The sequence below is a fragment of the Oncorhynchus nerka genome, linkage group LG1 (assembly GCF_034236695.1).
Source record: "Oncorhynchus nerka isolate Pitt River linkage group LG1, Oner_Uvic_2.0, whole genome shotgun sequence".
Classification (NCBI taxonomy): domain Eukaryota; kingdom Metazoa; phylum Chordata; class Actinopteri; order Salmoniformes; family Salmonidae; genus Oncorhynchus; species Oncorhynchus nerka.
Window position 1 is genome coordinate 24,627,616 of NC_088396.1, and position 13,709 is coordinate 24,641,324.

At 41.0% G+C, this 13,709-nt stretch overlaps 1 protein-coding gene across 1 annotated transcript; it reads right to left on the reverse strand.

The window, feature by feature from the left end:
• Positions 1–7,146: 7,146 nt before the first annotated feature.
• Positions 7,147–12,261, reverse strand: LOC115130988 (gastrin-releasing peptide receptor-like). Its single transcript, XM_029662608.2, has 3 exons — positions 11,855–12,261; positions 7,833–8,178; positions 7,147–7,695 (listed from the first exon to the last, which is right to left on the reverse strand). Exons 1-3 carry the CDS (start codon positions 12,259–12,261, stop codon positions 7,306–7,308), a joined length of 1,143 nt encoding a protein of 380 aa, XP_029518468.2. The 3' UTR covers positions 7,147–7,305.
• Positions 12,262–13,709: the final 1,448 nt, after the last annotated feature.

Genomic DNA, 13,709 nt, shown 5'->3' on the forward strand with positions numbered 1-13,709 from the left:
ACCCAATTTATTGTGGGATGCTTGTGGAAGGCTACCCAAAAACGTTTGACCCAAGTTAATCAATTTAATGGCAATGCTACCAAATATTAATTGAGTGTATGTAAACTTCTGACCCACTGGGAATGTAATGAAAGAAATAAAGGCTGAAATACATTGTTCTCTCTACTATTATTCTGACATTTCACATTCTTAAAATAAAGTGGTAATCCTAACTGACCTAAGACAGAGATTTTTTTCTCTGATTAAATGTCAGGAATTGTGAAAAACTGAGTTTAAATGTATTTGGCTAAGGTGTATGTAAACTTCCGACTTCAACTGTTGGTTACATTTTAAAACAGTCTCACACCTATCATTTTAAACACTGGAGGGTTGAAGTTTTAACTCTGAGGTAAACACTAATGCTCAGGCACTATTTTTTTTAAAGGAGAGAAAAAATACAATAAGATGTTTTGTTCAGATTCAGAAAGGTTCTATGTAGAACCCTTCTTGCCTTCCAAGGAATCCTTGATGCACCCAAAGAATCAACAAAGAATTTTTCTTCCAAAAAATGGTTCTTAGGATGAGAAAGGTTCTAGGTTGAACCCTTTGCCTTACAAAGAACTCTTGTGTCATGTTCTGACCTTAGTTCTTTTGTTACGTCTTTGTTTTAGTATGTTCAGGGCGTGAGTTGGGTGGGTTGTCTATGTTCGTTTTTCTATGTTGTGTTTTGTGTTTGGCCTGGTATGGTTCTCAATCAGAGGAGGTGTCGTTAGTTGTCTCTGATTGAGAATCATACTTAGGTAGCCTTTTCCCACCTGTGTTTCATGGGTGATTGTTTCCTGTTTTGTTGTTTGTGTCACCATTCAGTACTGTTTCGGTTTTCGTTTTCATTCACTTTGTTATTTTTGTATTTTGTCGTGTTCAGTGATTATTAAAGTAACATGGACACTTAGCACGCTGCGTATTGGTCCGATCCTTGCTACTCCTCCTCAGACGAAGAGGAGGAAATCCCTTACACCTTGTCTTCCAAAAAGGGTTCTTGGTAGAACCCTATCCCTCTGCAAAGAACTGATTTGGATGCATTTTTTTCTAAGAGTGTAGAGAGAAGAGCAAGTAGCTGAACTCTGGTTTTCCATTCACATAACAAAAATAGCCAGTTGATTTTGGCAGTTCTGCTCGTGGTCTGGTTTTTGCGTTGGAACACTGACCGTTCTTTTCTTCCCAAAGTGATTAGGGTGCTACTCTAAATATACTGCAGCAGTTACGGGATGGAGGAGTTTTTGTTGGAGAGCCAGTGTGCTGCTAAGCGCTGCTGTGCCTTTGTAACAGTGTCCAGAAGCAGGTGTTGGATGAAAGAGATATACCTGCATGGTGGATATTGGCCTGCTGATGTATCTTGGGTTTCTGGGTAGAGGCAGCTTCAATTTGGTGTCAATCTGTTCTGTAGTATCATATGGTTCTCTTGATACTGTTCTCTAGTATCTTTAGGACATCTGAAAATTCTGGATTTTCAGTCATGCAGAGCAGGACATTCATGCACATTTATTAACAAATGTACTTTTACAAATAACAATCTAATGAAGTGAGCATTGCAAAAGGACTTGACAGCATGCAAGAGATAATGACCTATGACATAATTCCCCCTCGGGAGACTGACCGCAAGGCTGACTGCAAGGATCTGACCGTAAGGCGCTACAGAGGTTAGTGCGTTCGGCCCAGTACATCACTGGGGCCAAGCTTCCTGCCATCCAGGACCCCTATACCAGGCAGTGTCAGAGGAAGGCCCTAGAAATGGTCAAAGACTCCAGCCACCCAAGTCATAGACTGCGGTACCAGTACGCGAAGTCTAGGTCCAAAAGGCTCCTTAACAGCTTCTACCCAGAAGCCATAATACTCCTGAACAGTTATTCAAATGGCTACCCTGACTATTTTCTTTGACCCACTTTTTTAAGCTGCTGTTACTAACTGTTTATTATCTATGCACAGTAACTTTACCTCTACCTACACGTACATATGACCTCAATTACCTCAACTAACCCCTACCCCTGCACATTGACTCTGTACCAGTACCCCCTGCATATAGCCTCGTTATTATTATGTTGTTTCTTTAAAAACTTTAGTTCGTTTAGCAAATATTTTCTTACTCTGCATTGTTGGTTAATAGGGGCTTGTAAGTAAGCATTTCACAGTAATTCCGTTTTTCCAACTGTTGTATTCTGTGCATGTTACAAATAAAACTTAATTTCATAAATCTACAGCACAGAGTTGATCTAAAGTCAAGTATCATTCACTCTAAGAAAGAGTCTTCCACTCTAAGAAAGTTTGTTGGTTGTTGTTTTTGTACAGTGTGTCTCATACTTCTACTTGCAGTTAGCTCAGTTTGACTCCAGCCAATGTAAAACTGCTAAATAGATTTCCATGAACTAGTAAACAATGTTATTTGCTCCGTGAGGGTTTCTGAGTGTTTCCCTAAAGGAGTGTACAGGAGGCTGGTGGCACCTTAGTTGGAGAATGGTAATGGCTGGAGTGCAATAACAGTAATGGTATCAAATACATCAAACACATGGTTTCCATGTGTTTGGTGCCATTCCATTCGTTCCGTTCCAGACATATTTATGAGCTGTACTCTGCTCAGCAGCCTCCACTGCAGGAGAGTGACATACCAGATCACAGGACATCAACTGAACACCTCCCAGCAGGTCCAACTGCCTTGGATGAACTGAACAAATACAGTGCATTCGGAAAGTATTCAGACCCTTTCCCTTTTTCCACATTTTGTTATGTTACAGCCTTAAACTAAAATTGATTAAATTCATTTTTCCCCACGTTAATCTACACACAATAATGATAAATTGAAGAAAAAAACAAAAAAAAAACAGTATTCAGACCCTTTGCTATGAGACTCAAAATTGAGCTCAGGTGCATCCTGTTTCCATTGATCGTCCTTGAAGTGTTTCTACAACTTGATTGGAGTCCACCTGTAGAAAATTCAATTGATTGGACATGATTTGGAAAGGTACACACCTGTCTACATAAGGTCCTACAGTTGACAACGTACGTCAGAGCAAAAACCAAGCCATGAGGTCAAAGGAATTATCCGTAGAGCTCCGAGACAGGATTGTGTCGAAGCACAGACCCGGAAAGGGTACCAAAAGATTTCTGCAGCATTGAAGGTCCCCAAGAACACATTGGCCTCAATCATTCTTAAATGGAAGAAGTTTGGCCAAACTGAGCAATCGGGCGAGAAGGCCCTTGGTCAGGGAGGTGACCAAGAACCCAATGGTCACTCTGACAGAGCTCCAGAGTTCCTCTGTGGAGATGGGAGGAACTTCCAGAAGGACAACACTCCACCAATCAGTCCTTTATGGTAGAGTGGCCAGACGGAAGCCACTCCTCAGTAAAAGGCACATGGCACCCCGCTTGGAGTTTGCCAATAGGCACCTAAAGCACTCTCAGACCATGAGAAACAAGATTCTCTGGCCTGATGAAACCAAGATTGATCTCTTTGTCTTGAATGCCAAGCGTCACGTCTGGATGGAACCTGGCACCATCCCTACAGTGAAGCATGGTGGTGGCAGCATCATGCTGTGGGGATGTTTTTCAGTGGCAGGGACTGGGAGATTAGTCAGGATTGAGGGGAAGTTGAACGGAGCAAAGTACAGAGAGATCGTTGATGAAAACCTGCTCCAGAGCGCTCAGGACCTCAGACTGGGGCAAAGGCTCCCCTTCCAACAGTACAACAACCCTAAGTAGACAGCCAAGACAATGCAGGAGTGGCTTTGGGACAAGTCTCTGAATGTCCTTGAGTGGCTGTTAAGGGAATTTTTATCTATAATGACTAATTATGTATACATTTCAATCAGGAAGTACTAATCAGAATACTATTATGTTACTGTATATGTACTAATCAGAATACTATTATGTTACTACATATGTACTAATCAGAATACTATTATGTTACTGTATATGTATGAATTTTCTTTCTTGATCCCAGTACTGAATATAATGTGTGTGAATGTGGTCAAGAGTTAGAACAATGACTGTCTGTTCCTTGGTACAAATGAATCAGACTGGCTAGAATGCTTATCTACACGAGAAAACCTTGACTCGTAAATTATATTAAATTGGTAGGGAGACGGATGTGGGAAGGCTTGAGATACAGCCTTTGTACTGGAACGGAGATGGCACGGGTTGGGGCTGGAACTAAGGCCGTCATTTTCAGTTTATAACTTGTGGTAAACTGTATCTTATTCAGTACTCTCGTGAATAAACTCTGCTGTGTGACTTTAAGACTGGGCTCTGTCTATTATTATAGAATAAGGGTCTTACATATCCTTATGAATTGACAGAGTGTTTAATTTTAATTGGGTATTAAAACATAGAGCAATTTAATTCCTTTAACAGTGGCCCAGCCAGCATATCAAAGAAGACTCAAGGCTGTAATCGCTGTCAACGGTGCCCCAATTGATGGGGTAAAAAAAAACATTTAATTAATTTTAGAATAAGGCTGAAACGTAACAAAATGTGGAAAAAGTCAAGGAGTCTGAATACTTTCCGAATGTGCTGTAAATCACAATTTAGGCTTTAGCTACATGATGTATTGATTTGCCTGACTATGTTTTGTGAAATGTTCTGAGAGTTGTGAAAATGAAAGTACAACAGAGCAAGTTTAAATCGATTTGACAATCAAAGTGCTGAATAACAGAAAATAATTAGTAAGAATTGATGGAATCACATCTTCACTCTATCACCACATTGGAATTTGAGAAAAAAGGAATGTAAAATAGGGAATTTAAATGGCAAATGAATAGACCTACATAGGGCTGTGTCCAGCCTTAAAGACAAGGTTACGCTGCACGAAAAGTGAAAACAACCTTTGGAAGGCACACAATATTAAAGAACACACAGCTACTATTGAAACGATTGTGGTAAAATGATAATAGGCTATGCATGTCTAAGCACCATGCCTGCATATACACCAGAATAACTGTGTGATTGCTAGTGTCTGCCATCTAAGGTAATTGATTCAAATTAAACAAGAGCTTCATTGATTGGCCTTAAAGGGGTTTTGTACATTGTGTTCTGCTCTTGTAACCATGTTTCAGTGGCCCCTTGTTCAATGTATTATTCCAGTCCAGTCAGGCACATGCACCGATAGAGCACTAGGTATGCTGGAGCACCTGTCCCTTTGCCCCCCAATGAGAAAAGGGTGTTTTTTTTAAGTTACGCGAAAAGAGAGAAAAAAAACGAATTGCCCATCAAACTAGATAATTTCTCATAAACTCATGAATCATTTGCCACCACAAGCACTGCAGCAACGCTGTGCTTGTCCTCCTCGCACGCACAAGTTACCCACCGGCGCTGAGCAGTGAGTTTGAAATTAATACAGCCAATAGTAGGTTACTTTGGAGTTGCTTGCTAGTCTTGTCTCACGGTCAGGGACAGGGGCAAATGCAGTTTGACTGTTTGTCTGTAGCAGAACCAATTTAAATAAAGTAAAGACTAGTTAGCTTGTTTTGACAGCATAGTCTAGCTAACTAGCTGATTCATATAGCCTACATTAGCGATGATCAGATGATATAGCCCACCCCAGCAGTCGTTATAGCAAATATACCGTACTTAACTAACTCCTTTCGTCTTTGTTTCTAGCTTGCTTAGCCTAACGTGTGATCAGTGAGTGTTTTGTCAGAAAATGAAGTACTATGTTAAAACCCTTATTTCACTTTAAGAACCTGCCCCACCAAAGGTCTGTGCACGGCCCTGAATCCAGTCCTAATGGAGGATGTCCTGCATGCAGAACAAAGCCAGTGGTTAGAATGGTGAATACTGCATGTTCACTGGAGGGACATGCTAGGTGCCGAGGAAGAGGACAAGACAGCGGTGCAGCACATTGAATCACCACACACCACCATCTTGTAATCCTTTAATCAACAATAAACATCATAATATACATTGAAAAACAATTTTACAGCAAAAAAAATATAGCCACTTAATTGTAACACAATAAAAACTTTGGCATTGAACGAGACAGCAGATAAACATGTTCTATAAAGGAACAATTTAGGCCATTTGAGAGGACAGAAAATGCTCAAACAACAACATAATGTTCCATTAATCCATGGAGAATTACTTTTTATGTTTATCAAACACTGAGAAACACATGTATCACTTTGGACAACATATAACTATTCTTGGACACATACTCCCCTACATATTTATTTGGACAGTGAAGCTGAAACTTTTAATTTGGCTCTATACTCCAGCATTTTTTATTTTAGATCAAATATTTTATATGAGGCGACAGTACAGAATGTCATCTTTTATTTGAGGGTACTTTCATGCATATCTGTTTTACTGTTTAGAAATGAAAGTACTTTGTGTTTCTAGTCCCCCCATTAGAGGGTATCATAAGTATTTGGGCAAATGCACTTATAGGGTATTACATTTAGTCTTTGGTCCAATATTCCTAGCACACAATGAACTACATCAAGCTTGTGACTACAAACTTGTTAGACGCATTTGCAGTTTGTTTTTCTTGTGTTTCGGATTATGTTGTGCACAATAGAAATGAATGGTAAATAGTGTATTTGTCCATTTTAACATTCGACCCAAACAGATACTGTACTCTGATGTGTACAATGAACTATATACAGATATTTACATCTCCTCTTCCACCAATGCTGATATGTCTATGTGTTGAGATGTATATGGGTATGTAGATAGAACATTTCCAAGCCTTTGAGGCAGCGGTGACTACTCCTGGGCAACTGTTCTTGAGGAAATTGATCCTTTAATGTCGGCTACAGTATCTATCAAATCACCAAAGTTGTTGGTCTTTTACATCAGCTGGAGTTATCCCTACAGAACTGTCCTTTAGGGGTCGAAGTGTGTACACATTGGCAGTTGGCACTGTAGGTGGCACTGTACATTCATACTGTAGGTGTCTGTTTCTCTCACTCGTCATTACCAACTCATCATTTACACCTGGTTGGGTAGTCATGGATCAATTTGGTTCAAATGAGTAACCAGAATAGAACTGCATCTCCAGAGGCCAGAGTCCAGTTCTGCCACATTGGTTTACATACGTGGCAGCTGTTTAGATTATACATTCTAAATTTAAAATAAAACACGGATTTGTATCAATCATGGATCATTGGATGCATATAGACCAACATATCAACCATAGAATTAGAATGATGTATGATGCTTCAATATCAACACTGGGATATACAACACAGACCCACTATATGGGTTACAGTCATAAATGATGTTGCTAGCAGTGTGTCAGTTTTGGAATGGGACATTTACAAGTCTGGAGCATCGTCGCTACACACAGCCTTCCTGACAAACATGAGCCCCATGGCTGGAGTTATTCTGTGAGTGATTGGTGCTCTTGACCGAAGTCAGTCGCATGTTGATCCGCCTCGTGCCCTGAGCGTTACACCTGATTTGTGGGTGGCGGCAGCAGCGGAGCTGCTTGTTGAACTGCTTGTGGAAGCTGTTGCTGAGCAGGTAGAGGGCGAAAGGGTTGATGCAGGAGTTGATGAAGGCCAGGACGCGGGCACACACACTGGCAATGAAGTGACCCAGGGACGTGTCCACCTGGCCGTAGTGGTAGGAGCGGTACAGGTAGATCACGTGACTTGGGAGCCAGCACACAGCGAACAGAACCACAAACACCAGCACTGTCTTAGCCAGACGTTTCCTAGACTCAATCTGTGGGGATGGTAGAGAGAACATCATTCAGTTTGAATTCCGAAGCACTGAAATACAGACATATTTAATTAACTTATTCCCCATTAAATGATAAACACCTAATCATCCGTCCAGTGTCCAGACACACATTCACAAACCTGTTTCTGGATATGTAAGTGTGCCTCCACGGGTATGTCTGAGGCGCTCTGGATCAGGCTGCATGCGATGAGGCAGTAGTACACAGAGATAATGATGAGTGGAATGATGTAGAAGATGAGGAAGAAGGCAATGGAGTGGATCTTAGGGTGCAGTTCCCCAGCGTTGGGGTAGGGGGCACATGTGACAAAGGTGTCATTGGTCTGGCCGACGTTAAAGGTGTGAAGATCGGAGAAGATCGCCTCAGGAATGGCCAGGGTCATGGAGAACAGCCAGATGGCTGCTGCTCGGAAGGAGATCTTAGCTGTGGACCTCTGAATGTCCATGGGTTTGACAATGGCCTTGTACCTGGGATGAGAAGAACATTCAAATTCACTGATGCTACATTTGATTACGTTTAGATAATGCTTAGTCATTTAGCATACTTTTTTAAGGATCCTTTATCATTAAAGAAACAAGTGGCTCAAAGGGATCAGGATGAAAAAAGTGAGAGAATTCAATGAAAGCAGCAGGTGTTGGTTAATGGAGTTTGATCCTATTTATAATGAGAGAATAGGGAGACAACATACATAAGGGTACTTCAGGAACATCAAAGACTGCTAGAAACAACTCTCCTAAGAAAACATATTCCCCGAATCAAAGTCCATTGATTATATGGCACATCAAAGCTCTGATAATAATTATTAAACTTCAATAACAGGTGGTGTGTGACGAATGTAAAAGTAATAGCTATCTGCTCAGATTGGTTACATTATTGATATTTCCCTGAAATTGTGTTTTTAAAAGAGTGGGCATGGCAGGGAACTGCAGTGACAGATATGTTTTAATGTGTAATGTATTGAGTGGGTTGTCTGGATCTGTGTTCAATAAGAAATGAAGAAACAGAATTGACTTCTCTGGTGGCTATTTAACCTATATACTGTAGGCCAGTCTGATCTGTCGGCACTTCACTAAAGGAACATTCACGTTCTCTCTCTCTCAGCTCTGACTAATACCCTTCGTATAACCCTCTGAACTCTTTGCAAGGTTCCAATAGATATATATATCCATAGCGATATGACGTAGGTGCACAAAGTAAACAACATTTCCTCAACAACTAAGAGCGTTGAAGTGCGAGGCTTATTAACGTCTCAGCTGTTTTGGTCCGGTACCAATAACGCTCTAACAGCGTGACGATAACCCATGCACATCTGCAGCTACTTTTGCCGTGTTTATTCATGTCGGAAACTCGGGACCTCCAAGTTCAAATGAACCAAAGTTATTTGCGTATATCTTCCTATTGGTTGATTCTGAAACCTCCCTAGTCAGAAACTCGGGACCCGACTCTTCTACCAAGGTTAGCAAATCAGAAATATCGGAGTTTCCGACATGTCATGAACGCAGCATATGTGTGACTGTGAGAGTGAAGTCTGTCATCTTGCTCATCGCAATATCTGCCGTGCTGCTCTTAGTGACGTAGTTTTTCTGAGTCTACCTGTAATATGTAACTCTGATGGAGAAACTTCTGTATGTGTAATGTTTACTGTTCATTTTTGTTGTTTTTCACCTTATATATTCACTTTGTATGTTGTCTACCTCACTTGCTTTGGCAATGTTAACACATGTTTCCCATGCCAATAAAGCCCTTGAATTGAAATTGAATTGAAAGAACCCTGCAGAACAGAGACAGAGGAGATGATAATAGTGGAATATAATAGAACAGAGCACAGTATTGCAGGCAGCTCAACAGTCAAACCCATTTAGTGTACTGTCTTCACTAAAGGCAAAAACTGCTTTCTTTATCTCCTGATGGCAATTCTGATGTTCTGTGTGGCCTGACAAGACACTTGCTAAGAGCCAAAAGTGTCAATTTAAGGACCATTTCTGACATTATATATGTATTAGTGCAATCAATGCCACAAATGGTGCCACATCTTGGACTCCTGAGTGGTGCAGCGGTCTATGGCACCGCATCTCACTGCTAGAGGTGTCACTGGTTCGATTCCAGGCTGTATCACAACTGGCCGTGATTGGGAGTTGCATTGGGCAACGCACAATTGGCCCAGAGTTGTTCGGGTTTGCCTGGCGTAGGCAGTCATTGTAAATAAGCATTTGTACTTAACTGACTTGCCTGGTTAAAAAAACACATACACACATTGTTTGTTGTCATCAGAAACAGCTAGGAAAACAAACTTTTCAGGAGTGAATTGAAATAAATAGAAAAGGAAACTGTTGGACTTCAATAACACAGAATGAATTTGTCATGCATAAACTGGATCAATTTTTATATTATGTGGTGTTATTTTCTGCAGTGAAAATAATCTGCAACCAGGTTGAACATGTACTGTAATCATTACACACCTGCCTGCTCATGCTGGATCGAATCCCCCAGCTGACAAGAAACAAAATCTGTCATTCTGCCCCTGGACAAGGCAGTTAACCCACTGTTCCCTGGTAGGCCATCATTGTAAATAACAATTTGTTCTAAACTGGACATGTCTAGTTAAATAAAGGTTACTTTTTTTACTTACAAATGTATGTTCTTATCGGCAGACTCAATAGCCTCGGTTTCTCGGATGACTGCCTTGCCTGGTTCACCAATTACTTTGCAGACAGAGTTCAGTGTGTCAAATCGGAGGGCATGCTGTCCGGTCCTCTGGCAGTCTCTATGGGGGTGCCACAGGGTTCAATTCTCGGGCCGACTCTTTTCTCTGTATATATCAATGATGTTGCTCTTGCTGCGGGCGATTCCCTGATCCACCTCTACGCAGACGACACCATTCTATATACTTTCGGCCCGTCATTGGACACTGTGCTATCTAACCTCCAAACGAGCTTCAATGCCATACAGCACTCCTTCAGTGGCCTCCAACTGCTCTTAAACGCGAGTAAAACCAAATGCATGCTTTTCAACCGATCGCTGCCTGCACCCGCATGCCCGACTAGCATCACCACCCTGGATGGTTCCGACCTTGAATATGTGGACATCTATAAGTACCTAGGTGTCTGGCTAGACTGCAAACTCTCCTTCCAGACTCACATCAAACATCTCCAATCGAAAATCAAATCAAAGTCGGCTTTCTATTCCGCAACAAAGCCTCCTTCACTTTACCCTAGTAAAACTGACTATCCTACCGATCCTCGATTTCGGCGATGTCATCTACAAAATGGCTTCCAACACTCTACTCAGCAAACTGGATGCAGTCTATCATAGTGCCATCCGTTTTGTCACCAAAGCACCTTATACCACCCACCAACTTGTATGCTCTAGTCGGCTGGCCCTGCTACATATTTCAGACCCACTGGCTCCAGGTCATCTACAAGTCCATGCTAGGTAAAGCTCCGCCTTATCTCAGTTCACTGGTCACGATGGCAACACCCAAACACGCTCCAGCAGGTGTATCTCACTGATCATCCCTAAAGCCAACACCTCATTTGCCGCCTTTCGTTCCAGTACTCTGCTGCCTGTGACTGGAACGAACTGCAAAAATCGCTGAAGTTGGAGACTTTTATCTCCCTCACCAACCAAACATCAGCTATCCGAGCAGCTAACCTGCAGCTGTACATATCTATTGGTAAATAGCCCACCCATTTCACCTACCTCATCCCCATACTGTTTTTATACTCTTTTTATTTTATTTATTTATTTACTTTTCTGCTCTTTTGCACACCAATATCTCTACCTGTACATGACCATCTGATAATTTATCACCCCAGTGTTAATCTGCAAAATTGTATTATTCGCCTACCTCCTCATGCCTTTTGCACACATTGTATATAGACTGCCTATTTTTTTTTTTCTACTGTGTTATTGACTTGTTAATTGCTAACTCCATGTGTAACTCTGTGTTGTCTGTTCACACTGCTATGCTTTATCTTGGCCAGGTCGCAGTTGCAAATGAGAACTTGTTCTCAACTAGCCTACCTGGTTAAATAAAGGTGAAATAAAAAAATTAAAAAAATGTATAGGTAAAACACATTTTTTAAATTTCACTTCCCATCAGAGTGATCGAGAAAACAACACATTCAATGATACAACCCTTACCTATCTGCAGAGAGCGCAGTGAGTGTGAAAACAGAAACCCCGACGGAGGTGAGTTGGATGAAAGGGATGACTTTACATCCCACCCGACCGAAGAGCCACTCGTCAGCGAGGTACCGACTTGCGTCCACCGGAGCGCACGTGACAAGCAGCAGAAGGTCACCGAGCGCGAGGCTGGACATGAATAGGTTGGGCACCGTCCGCATGGATTTAACGGCGATAAACGTTCTCATGAGCGTGACGTTACCGATAATTCCAATAATGATTAGAAGTCCGTAGACGGTGGCGATAACGATACCGGGCAGCCAAATGTAGGGCTCCTGGACCCCTGTCTCGATACCGGATGCCCGCGACAAGTTAAACATCAATATGTTCTCGGGGTTTAAAATGAAGGAGTCCTCCAAAGACATAGTTGGTGTCTTTCTTGAAAGTATGTAAAAAATATTCTTAAAGTAGCCCTTGCAATGGCTTCCTGTTAAATTAAATGGTGTGGCTCATAATTGTACTGTGTTACCAAAACCAATTATGCATAGCCTAATAACCATCAAAAAAAGCTTATTTTTATGATGCCGTTTGACACACTGCTAGCCAATGTTGAGGGTTCTCTCATCACCCCTCATTGTAGATTGGGGGGGGGTTATAAATTCACTGATGGCATGCGTCACTCGCTCCCTGCCCCATTTGTTGGAAGTCACAGTTGCTGTAGTGAAGACGATTTTTTTTTTTATGAGCGTGGCTTTATTTCTATTACAGCATATTGGATGACAGTCATTCATATTCCATTAAATGTAACATCAATAGGTTTAGGCCAGTGGTGGAAAAAGTACCAAATGGTCATACTGGAGTAAAAGTAAAGATACCTTAGTAGAAAATGACTCAAGTAAAAGTCACCCAGTAAAATACTGCTAAAGTCTAAAGTATTTGGTTTTAAATATACTGAAGTATCAAAAGTAAATGTATTTGCTAAAATATACTTAAGTATCAAAAGTAAAAGTACAAATATAAATAATTTCACATTCCTAATATTAAGCAAACCAGATGGCACGATTTTCTTGTTTTTTTTATTTATGGATAGCCAGGGGCACACTCCAACGACATAATTTACAAATGAAGCAGTTGTGTTATTAAGTGAGTCCGCCAGATCAGATGCAGTAGAGATGACCAGGGATGGTCTCTTGATACATCTGGGAATTGGACCATTTCTTGTCCTGCTAAGCATTCGAAATGTAACAAATACTGTTGGGTGTAAGGGAAAATGTAAGGAGTAAAATGTACATTGTTTTCTTTAGTAATGTAGTGAAGTCAAATTAAAGGTTTACATACACCTTAGCCAAATACATTTAAACTCTGTTTTTCACAATTCCTGACATTTAATCCTAGTAAAAATTCCCTGTCTTAGGTCAGTTAGGATCACCACTTTATTTTAAGAATGTGAAATGTCAGAATAATAGTAGAGAGAATGATTTATTTTAGCCTTTATTTCTTTCATCACATTCCCAGTGGGTCAGAAGTTTACATACACTCAATTAGTATTTGGTAGCATTGCCTTTAAATTGTTTAACTTGGGTCAAACGTTTCGTGTAGCCTTCCACAAGCTTCACACAATAAATTGGGTGAATTTTGGCCCATTCCTCCTGACAGAGCTGGTGTAATTGAGTCAGGTTTGTAGGCCTCCTTGCTTGCACACACTTTTTCAGTTCTGCCCACAAATGTTCTATAGGATTGAGGTCAGGGCTTTGTGATGGCCACTCCAATACCTTGTTGTCCTTAAGCCATTTGCAGCTTTAAAGAGTTATTAGTTTCTAGGGCACAGCATGTGCTTCAAAAGTAGCTAGAATTCATATAAGACCAATATAGG

Bases quoted from the DNA above. Each gene is read 5' to 3' on its own strand.
- LOC115130988 (XM_029662608.2), bottom strand. From the start codon at position 12,261: ATGTCTTTGGAGGACTCCTTCATTTTAAACCCCGAGAACATATTGATG. The intron at 8,179-11,854 runs GTAAGGGTTGTA...TTCTCATCCCAG, and splicing joins ACTGCGCTCTCTGCAGATAG to GTACAAGGCCATTGTCAAAC. The intron at 7,696-7,832 runs GTTTGTGAATGT...CCATCCCCACAG, and splicing joins ACTTACATATCCAGAAACAG to ATTGAGTCTAGGAAACGTCT.